Source organism: Gastrolobium bilobum, unplaced genomic scaffold (assembly GCF_033153095.1).
Source record: "Gastrolobium bilobum isolate Gb01-03AN ecotype WA unplaced genomic scaffold, APGP_CSIRO_Gbil_v1 utg7354, whole genome shotgun sequence".
Lineage (NCBI taxonomy): Eukaryota > Viridiplantae > Streptophyta > Magnoliopsida > Fabales > Fabaceae > Gastrolobium > Gastrolobium bilobum.
The window spans coordinates 70,314-81,287 of record NW_026897788.1 but is presented as its reverse complement, the minus strand read 5'-3'; the positions used below and the strand labels follow the sequence as shown (position 1 = coordinate 81,287).

General features: G+C 31.1%; 1 protein-coding gene across 1 annotated transcript; it reads right to left on the bottom strand.

Annotated features, from left to right (window-relative positions):
• Positions 1 to 439: 439 nt before the first annotated feature.
• LOC133310329 (cytokinin riboside 5'-monophosphate phosphoribohydrolase LOG7) lies at positions 440 to 4,226 on the bottom strand. Its single transcript, XM_061511243.1, has 7 exons — positions 4,119 to 4,226; positions 3,071 to 3,168; positions 2,152 to 2,182; positions 1,880 to 1,979; positions 1,696 to 1,766; positions 735 to 878; positions 440 to 529 (listed from the first exon to the last, which is right to left on the bottom strand). The coding sequence occupies exons 1-7, from the start codon at positions 4,224 to 4,226 to the stop codon at positions 440 to 442; spliced, it is 642 nt and encodes a 213-aa protein (XP_061367227.1).
• Between the last annotated feature and the right edge of the window lie 6,748 nt (positions 4,227 to 10,974).

The window sequence follows — 10,974 nt, the reverse complement described above, 5'->3', positions numbered from 1 at the left end:
TGTTGTATTATTGTTGTTACTTGTTACAAACTATTTCCATCTTTCTTAAATGATAAATGAAACCCAGAATATTCGTGGTTCGATTGAAGCATTACAAACGAAATCCAAAATTACGTTGATGTTTAAAAAAAAATTAAAATTAAGAAATTTTGAGAGAAAGAAAAAAGATTGCTCTGAATATGATTCATATCTCGTTGCAAAGGCAATGGTAACATGACTTTCATTGAAGATTTTCCATATTTTTAAACTACCCTCGTTTTTTCTGTATACTAGGGGCATCGACATAAGTTATAAAAACAAAAAAGGGCATCATTGTATTGACTTTCTACGGTTCCTATGCCCATATATAACTATTATGTACCCGAAATACATTTATAATAGAACAAAAAGATAAAGACCCAAAAACCATGATTCATCAATCGCCCACTTAAGTATTACATCACATGGCAACTTTTGATCCAGGCACGTAATTTAGTCTGTCTTCCCACACCAACTTGGATACAACTTCATCTTGCTCAGGTACATGTTCCTGCTTCACATTACATTAAATGATTATTAGCTCAGCAAGCACAATCAACCATAATGGCCCACTTGATTTAACAACATGTATTTACTATTAAAATCTATACATTAAATATGATTTGTTCAAATGAAGTGAATCATCTTCCTGAATTATGAACCACAAAGCATTGTTTATTTTCATAATTAAAAAGTGACGAGCAATGTTCACACACCTCTAGCTCCCTCACCAATTGCTTGGCTGTGGGTGCTGACACGATAATGCGTCGAGCCTTTGGGGAGATAAAGCCTTCATCAACGGCCTTGTCAATGAAAGACAACAAGGAATTGTAAAATCCATCTACATTCAACAGGCCCACCTACACCACAAGATAATTGATAACCAAACATTATGTTATATTAATAATAGCTATATATGTTTACCTTTTCTAGTAGTTTTCCATTGACCAACAACTTTATTTGTTTTGTGTTGTTCCTTAATTATTTTATAATAAAGTTGATTATAGCATATCTTTCTCCAATTCACACGGAGAAACATCAAATAATGTAACGTGCCAACGATTATCTTAACAAAATCCGAGACTATCTTCACATGTGAATCAGTGAATCAAATATCCCACATGTATCGGTGTTGTTAATAGAACCTTCCCGATGTTGTCCCAAGTTCATAAAACATTTAACTAAGCAAAAAAAAGAAAGAAAAGAAATGTAACATGACAATTGATTATACGTAGAACAATGGTATCAAAATATGGAGACAAGGAATGAACACGTATATCATGTATCATGTGGAAGCAAAGTTGCTTAAGGCAAGTGCTGTCTGAATAATTAAAAAGGCGAACATTAATAAATTGAATTTGACTTCTTAATATTTTATAATTACATAGCAGAAAATTGATTATAGAGAGATCACAAAAGGCAAGTGAAGCTTAGTTTGTTAAATTTCAAAAGCAACAATTTCTTTTACAAAACTTTATTATTCCATTCCCACCTTTCAGGCATCACTCTAGGTTACATATTATATGTTATTACGGCTATAGTTGTATGACAATAATTAAGGTCAACGAAACTTGTAATTAAAGTCATTAGTACCTCCCTAATATAAAATAATAAAGAAAAATTATGTCACATAATTCGTCTGTAATCCACAGATTAAAAATGAGTAACGGTTCTTACCGGTTTGCTGTGGATCCCAAGCTGAGCCCATGTAATGATTTCAAGCAATTCTTCAAGGGTTCCATATCCACCTAATGTTTAAAAATTGAAAATAACAAGACATGAGTACCAATAAATCCTACTTCACATGACTATGCCAATTCTTTCTGCTGTGTATTTGTGTCAATGTAGTTAAAATCCATACCAGGAAGAGCAATAAAGGCATCAGCTTGACGAGCCATCTCAGCTTTCCTTTGGTGCATATCAGATACGGTTCTCACTTCCCCAATAGGATCACCAGTTATCTGCATTCACAGCATTCATATTAATATATATAATGACGTTGGGATAAATGTGTTGTTTGTGTTGATATTAATATATATTGTGAGTCAATACCAATAGTATTTTGAGTCTAACAAAATTGTTTATGTCATTACTACCTAAAAGACAGCATAATCGAAAGGGACACTGATTTACCTCTCTTGGCATGAGACTTCTTGGGATAACACTGCACAAACAAAGCCCATGATGTACATCATCAGTCAAAGGTTAAAAGACGAAATAATTTTTAAAAGATAATGATATCAATTGAATAATACACAAAAGAAACCACATCAATTTCATCTCCCACTTAAGATAAAAAAAACAACTATAAACTAATGTGGAAGAACAATGTAAAAAGAGTTAAGAATATCTTCAAAGTGCATGTTAAGGGATAAAGAAAAGTATAAGGCAACGGTGGCTCCAATTTCTGCGCAAAAAACTTTCAACCGTCCCTTTCTGTTAAAAGAGCCAAAAGGCATTAACCTTTGTCCAATAAAGCAAAGCTCCTCAAAAAGCTTCTAACCATCAGCAAAGGTTACACATTTACACATTACTATCTTTTATTTTTTATTTATCCTTTTAAATCTCCGCAATGGAACATAAAGCCAGATTAACCACATTTCACAAAAAAGAATTACATTTTATATATGGTTTAAAGTTTCTCACATTCTAGAAAATAAAATTATTTCATATATACCTAAAAATGTGTGGGACTAGTTTTTCTCTTACTCTATTTTTCCTAAGATGGCCCCACATTATTATATGTGGATAGGATATAATTTTATCCCTTATAACATCCCAAATTTCAAACCCATTTATTTATATCCAAAATGCTTCCTTTCATACTACATTTGTAAACTTTGATGAAGGGGAAAATTAAATGTCCCACGTTGCCTGCATTTGTTCCTATGATGTTCTATATTGAACTCATTTCTTAGGAAACAGAAACATTTATGGGTCACTACGCAAACATAGAAGGATATTAACCCACTCCTTGGCAATCAACAAAATGATTGAATTGGTCTATCATCAAACATACATAGACATAAAAAATAAGAGAGAGAGAACAAACCCTAGAACATGACGCCCACCATCATGAACTGCCTGAGAAACAAGACCCATTAACCCCACGCTGCCACCTCCATAGACAAGATCAATCCTTTTCTCAACCTTCAAAACACATCGAAAACCAAACCAAATAGACGCGTGTCACCACACTAATCATTGAAACACACCAAACTAACTACTACGACAAAGCCATAACAAAAAAATTTATTATATATATTTGAAATAGTGGAGTGGTCAATGACAACGTTTGGTCATAGGGAAAAAATCATGGAGGTTTTGGTCATGGAAAGCTTGTAGGGAACACCAAAGGCTAAGAGCACGCTTCGTGGTGTAATGATACCAAGATTGCACGTTCATTTACCTAGAAAAGAGCACAAAGCACTTGTTTCTTTTTTTCTTTTTTCTTTTTTTTCGAACTCTTGAGAAAAATTATTTTCGAATGTTATTAAAAAATTAGCATAATATAAGCAAAACAGAGATCATGCAAGAATGCTGCTCAACTGACAGGCAAATTCCAGCTAGCAATCTCTCTCTTTCATGCCAAACTCATAACCTAAACCTTCTCATTCCTCAACAATCATAAACCTAGCTTTGAAAATCAATAGATTATTTATTCGGTGAAAATACAACAAAAAAAGAAAAAGAAAAAGAAAAAGAAAAAAAGAAGTGGAAGAAACAACAATCACCCACTTCAAAAGAAGAAAAAGGAAGAAAACGAAGTAAAAAGCTGGAATTTCAGTGTGATAAATCAGAATGAACAATATAGAAAAAGTTAAAAAATAAATAAATATATAACAAGAATGAGAAATTGGCGAAACAGAAAAACAAGTTCTTTGAACATACCTAGTTAAGATAATAGCTAATAGAAAAGAAGAAAAACAAACATGCGAGGGAACCCAGAATTCTAAGATTTGGATTCTAGCCATGTTTAGAAAAGATTAACATAAACGAAAAAAAAAAAAAAAAAAACTTATAACGCATAAAAATAGAAACCGTAAGAAAAATAATAATAAGAAGAAGAAACAAAGTTAAATTAGAACTTCGAAAATTACCAGCTCCTTTCCTAGTTCTACAGCAGCTTCTTGGTAACTAGCTTTGTTCCCTGAACTGCTCCCACAATACACACAAATCCTCTTGAACCTGGATTTAGTCTCTTCCATTTTTCTGTGATGTGTTTTTTCGAAGTTTCAACTCAAACAAAGGGATGAAAGGAATTAAACAAGTTAAGAGAAAGAGAGGAAGGCGTGACTATTTGCTGTTGCATTGATGATTATGTGTGTGTATATATAACACTGCCCCTTGAGACTCGTCCCTCATGCCTTTCGCCATTTAGAATTTTTTAAATGAGAAATGTCCTTTTCTTTCTTTTGTCTTTTCCGAATTGAAGAGATCGACTTGTATTATTCACATTGTGTCTTTGACCGAAGGGGAAAAAGCGAAATAAAACGATAAGGTGTATTAATTTTTTTTTTCTTAAAACGTTATTTTGAAAGATCAACAAGAGTTTATTTTATATTTGTAATAAGCTTTATTAATATCATGCGATTTTTCCTATTATAGAGATAATTATATGCAAGATTCACTCACTTATAAAATGATAAAAAAAATTAACATAAAAATTGATATATATTGGAGAGAAAAACACTATCCTATAATATAAAAATATATTTTCCTTTTGATATATGAGTTTAATGTTGGTGTTTTAAAAAAAAATCTATCAGGCTCGTATGAAAGTGAATGGATTTTATTATATTATACGTCTCATTATATTCCACTAATATTTTTTATCTCTTTAATTTTAATGGTTACTCTTATATGAATAAGGCCGAAGAATATTTTCTACATTAAAAACATAAATATTCTCCTTGTTTCTATTCATAATACTTTTTTTTAGTACATATATTCATAATACTTTTTTTGTTTGGTATCTATATTCATAATACTTTAGTCAATGATTGTCATGTAATTTTGATTAATTTTTTACACTTTTATTTAAATAATAATGGTATCTTTTTATCTGAAATAAAAAAATAACGGTATCTTGTTTCTCGTCAAATTAATAAATTTACTGAAAATATTATTTAGGAATAAATTAATTTCAAATAAATAAGAATATATATAACTTTAATTTTAGTAAATTAAAATTACGATATATTTAACATTGACCAAAATTAAACATTTTTATTTATCCACTTTAAGAAATAAGTTCATTTTAAATGAATACTATACTATTAGATTAACTTTACAATTTAACAATTAAAATAAAAGCCTAAATCATAAAAATCAGATTACATAATTACAAAATATAATATAAGAAATAGGAGATATGATTTACAAACTTTTGGTTCTTGATGATATATTAAAAGGAAAAGTGTGTATCATTTTGAAGAACACAAAGACCAAAGTTATATTATTTTAAGTGAAAGAAATAGATAAATCATAGAAGAGAGAATGAATGAGAAAAGTTTTAAGGGTGTGGGTCCCACATCTTTATCAGAGTGAAAGGATATAAGATGTGTCATTTAAAATGACACACTTTTTTTCCTATATTTAAAGAAAATGATAATGAATACCTTGGAATAGTTTTTCTCTATGAGGCACCGACACTGACATTGGACACAACATGACACGCTGACACGTTAATTCTAAAAAATGTCATATTTCGACACGTTGGGACACGTTTTGATATTAAATAATATTTTTAATATATATAATATAATTTATATTTAATACATATAACAACCTATAATAAGTCATATAACCAATCAAATACTCAAATTTCATAACATAAATATAAAAAAAAAATAATTTTTGTATCTTGTTAATTTTTCATGTAAATTTCATAGCAGAAACAAATTGATTTATAATTTTTTTTTATTTTTAGTTAATAAAATAAAATTAAGAAGTAAAAAAAAAACGTGTCGGATGCGTGTCGAAAAAAGTTGACTGTGTGTCGAAATGTGTCGAAGCGTTGATCGCGTGTCCCAAAATGTTGACCGCGTGTCGGAACGTGTCAATGTCTGACACACACATTTTAAAAAAAATGACGAGTCGGTGCTTTAGAGGTTTTCTACGGCTATATGATCTTTGATCTCTTTGATTGCCTCTTATTTGTGGTAGAAAGATTGGGATTATTATCAAAAGAAAAAGGAAAAAAGAAAGGTTAGGATTAAGCACATAATTACAAGAGGCCCTCCGTAATGTATTTATAGTACATTCCTAATCGTAATTCATTTTCATAATAGATTAGATGAGGTCAATATCTAGTCAAAAGACCGAACCATATTCAACAATCTCCTCACACTTGAATTATTCAACAATCTTGACTTTAAGTGTGAAACCCATTATTGATATAGGCGGGTCCAGGAGAATCACGTGGTGAGGGACCACCACCAATAGACTAAGGTTATACCATCATATCAAGTAAATTCGACACCACATCTTAACCCAAAACCTTAAGGCATTGGGTTCATGTCGTCCCACTTATATGGGTTTTACTTAACTCATTATTAACCAATGTGAGACTCATCACACTTGAATACTCCAATAGTTTTATTATCATATATTAGAATCTTCTTCCAAACTTTGAAAAGTTTGTTGACGTGTCGCTCTCTCCTTCAATATTCACTGTGTTCACCCTTGAAACCACTTTAAAATTTTCCCTTTTTTAGCAACTTTTCAAATTCGAATTTTAAACTCCATATATGGGAAAAGAGTTTAAGATTTTTGGTTGCAAACAATTGTATTTATATCCCACTACTTTCTGAATGGGTAATTGTTAAACCTATTAATTATTACAAAAAATGAGTTTAAAAAATGAAATACTTCCTATATAAATAAGATGTGTTGTGCTGCATATTTTCCTTTAGTGATCAACTTTTGTGCACATATTTCTTCTATTTTTGTCTGTTTCTCTTCTTCATTCTTCTGAAGTTATTCTTCAGTATTATCTATTATACCATTCGTTATATACTTCAAATATGATTTTATAAAGGATATTAATCCTACCAACGAGGAATGGAGGATTAAATTTAGGGTGATTAGGAGTTGGAAGGATCATAATTTTCAGCGTAAAGATTCTGATGACAATGTGGAGATGGTTCTATTAGATGACCAGGTAATAGTTTTCGTTTTGTTTTTGGCAGCTCTGTTGTCTTTTGATTTGGTTTTCATTGATGTACTAATGTATGTATTTTGTAGGGTGAAAAGATTCATGTTACTGTCAAAGGTTACAGGTTCGCAAAAGAATTAGTGAAGGAGATGTCAATTTTATAAAAAAAAAATCAGAGTTGGATTAAATAGTGATAATTTCATTCCATTTCAACTTGAGAACGGATGTTAAATCCATTGTTGATGCTGCTATTTCTGTCAATGGATTTGATTTTGTTGATTTTGACATTACTAAGAAAGAATCACCTAACTTTCCTTATTTAGTAGGTAATATATTTTGTCTCTGATATTAGTCATATTTTTGTATGTTCATAAGATTATATAATAAGAGTGACTTATTTGTTCTGTAGACATCGTCAGTTTACTGTCAAGAATTGGGGAAGTTCGTGAGCATGTTGTCTCTAGTAGGAAAACAAAAATGATTGTGTTAAAGCTTGACAACATCAGGTATTTATGTTATATCGATATAAAATACATATTGGTTATTTGTTAAATGTGGTTTTAATATATTACATTTTTTGTTGAAATCATTGTGAAAATCAGGGTCACAAGCTTGAGTGTAATTTGTAGGAGAACGTTTAGATGAAATACAAACTTTCTTTGCAAATAATCAGTCTCCTTAGAATGTGATAATAGTCCAGCTTGCAAGGATAAAGGGTTTGAAGGATATTTTATAAAATATTTGTTAATTATTTTTATGTTTCTGTTTGACTATGTTTGCTTTCTTAACTATGTTTTTCTATATCTTTCTCTCTTACGCCTTTTAAATTGCACGAGTAAAATAGGAATAACAAATACAAAATATGCAGCAAGAATTCTTTGGGATTCCAATGTACCAGATATTGTAGAATTCTAAAAAAGATGCGGTATAAAGTTTTAAACTCATTTAAATTAATATAGCCACATGTGTCTTTCATAGAGCATTGTTTTGAGTATAAGCACTGGTTGTTTGCTATATAATTACGTTTTGGACTTTCGTCTAATACGATAGAAAGTAGTATGAGGTTGACTCAATTGTCTAGGCAATCCTCATATTCTTTTGAAAATGATTTTTTTTAAGAGACCGAAAGGAAGTGCATCAATGATATTAAGAATTGCAGTGAGGTTACGATGTGTGTAACACCCCGTAGTACTCCGGTTGTTAACATACATGATATTTAGCGTACACAGCGAAATACTTTCTTGAATAAGTAAAGAAATGTCTTGTAAAAATACGAATAAACTTTTTCCAAAACATTCTCAGAAAACATTTCTAAAAACGTTCACATGAGGTATTGCGAAAGTGTAATTCTAACACATACAACTACACATTAATCACATTAGCCAGTATTAGTGGCCAGTGACTAACCGGATATGACAACAAATGTCATTCCTGTCAGAGTCTCACGGACAGCATAACGACTGTTTAACGGATAATTGGGAGATAAGAATCTCACACACAATCACACCTGATAAACACAGTTAAATAACAGACAGTTTGCAAGTCCCACACAGACTGCAATCCCCTCAAAGGGTCAGTACATACATAATGGCTCTGTGCCAAAATTAATAAATCCATACATCATGTCTTTGTGTACTCATCACATGCATATAATATAACTCATAATACATACACCATTAATCCAAAAGCTCAAACAGTAATAATCTTGAGCATTATTACATGCAGCAACATAGTCTCAAAATAAGTTGACTAGGCATGTCAAAACACTACTCATGCCACATAACAACATAACAACATAAAAATAAATAGCAGTCACAATCCATTAATTCGTAGCTAGGCCTTTTCCCTTAGACTGCACATTGTTACCATGGGTACTTGAAATGATGTCCCCAAAAAGGGGTGAGATAACAACATCTCAGAAAGCTCAAGGTTCTTAAAGGATACTCTAATCCCCTGAGCTCACTTCCTGCATGACAAGTCAGATATAAAGCATGTATAACAAACATATAACATAAACATAGCATCATACATCATCCTTTGATTAACTATACAAGGGATCTCCTTAAGAATAGCTAATTGACATGTCCCACATGCCTAGTGTGACTTCCAGGGTCAAGCCATAGCCAGTCAACACAAACTGTAATATGAAATAACTCTCAGGGTCAAGCCATAGGCAGCCTACATGCATATTCATTGGCCAGGAACCTCATACCATACATCATCAGTGCATCATCATAACATCAAGTATCATATAATATCTATATGAATGTGAATGAATGCACATATACAACATATCATATACTTTCATACAATTCAACCATAATGCCCACCACCATGGTGGGGCCACAAGAGAGAGGAGTAACCAAAACCAGGAGCTTACCTCAAGGAGCTTAGCACAAGCCCACACTCCAATATAGTACGCATGCTCCACCACAATTTTCAAGCGCAAGGTTCTCTAGGCACACCTAGAGTAGGAACCATTCACATCATTAATTACATATTAATTAATCAAGTCATATCCAAAACTTAATCATTTAATGATTCCACTTCCCATACTTATATGCCAATAATATTTCCATTACAAGTCTAAACCATTTATTACTTAATTACATGTTTTTAGTGCATAAGGAATTGTTCACTAAGTCCACTATAACTCATTAGACACTTAGTCCATTAATAAACTCTCTTAGATTAAGGCATTTTCCACTTAACTTACAACTAATCAAGACATTCATCATCAATATATGTCATTCATAATCTTGAACATTAAATATTATAAGTTACTAAGAGTTTCCATAAACACACTTAGCCTAAATCTCACTTTTACGATTTTCCTATAACTGTAAGGACAATGGAAGCCCAGTAATTTTCTACCAAAAAGGAATGATACAATATTTCAGACAAAATTCAAGTTCTTTGATGGAAAAGATGGCTATTGAAAATTTGAAAACTGCAACACTGAACGGTCCTAATGGAGTCAAGTATGTTTATTGCATGCTTTTAATGAACAGAAAAGATCAAGAACAAGAAAATCTTGGATTTGATATTTTTTGTTCTTTGAAAACGTCCCCCGATTTAAAAAGATGCAGACACTGCATGTGGGTGCATAAAGAAGTGGTTCCAAATCCGAAGTTTTCTTGTTGTCATTTCAGAACATGCATTCGGCAAAAAGTTACAAAAGCACTGTCAGAGTAGGAGAAAGATGGAGATGAAGATGATAATTGGACTACATGTGAATATTGTAATGTAGTTTATGAACTGAATCAATTTTGTAAAATGACTATGGAAAGTTTTTAATTTCATTATTTTTGTCAAGGGATCATCATTGAACTATGTCTTTACATTGTTTTCTGATTTTCCTTATAATGCAGTGTTAATTTTTCGGTGCTATTAATCTTTGCTTTGAATAAAAACTTTGTATATTTTAATAAAATTTATATCTTTATTTTAAAGACCTTAATTTTTATGTTATAAGCTTAAAAATTTGTAATATATGTTTAAAATTGGAATCATTTCTAAACCCTACAAGTTCTTAAGCTGCTCGCCTTGCAGAAGAAATTGTTCATCTATGTTTAATTTGCAGTATATCACATAATGTTTTTTAAAGTTGTTAAACAATTATTAAAATTAAGAACATATATGTAGTAGTGCTTAAGCTATTAAAGCCTTGATAGTCCAAGAGAATACAATGTGTTCCAATGCTTCGAACTCCAATGCTTTTGAACTATGAATATGTGTGTGCTATTATTATTGTTGAAAATGGTGACAAATCCCATCATAAAAAAAATTACATATTA

Coding starts and splice junctions, on each gene's coding strand:
- LOC133310329 (XM_061511243.1), bottom strand. CDS start 4,226: ATGGAAGAGACTAAATCCAGGTTCAAGAGGATTTGTGTGTATTGTGGG. Junction 2,183..3,070: donor GGTGGGCGTCATGTTCTAGG/GTTTGTTCTCTC, acceptor TTGTTTGTGCAG/TGTTATCCCAAGAAGTCTCA. Junction 1,980..2,151: donor GAAGTCTCATGCCAAGAGAG/GTAAATCAGTGT, acceptor CTGTGAATGCAG/ATAACTGGTGATCCTATTGG.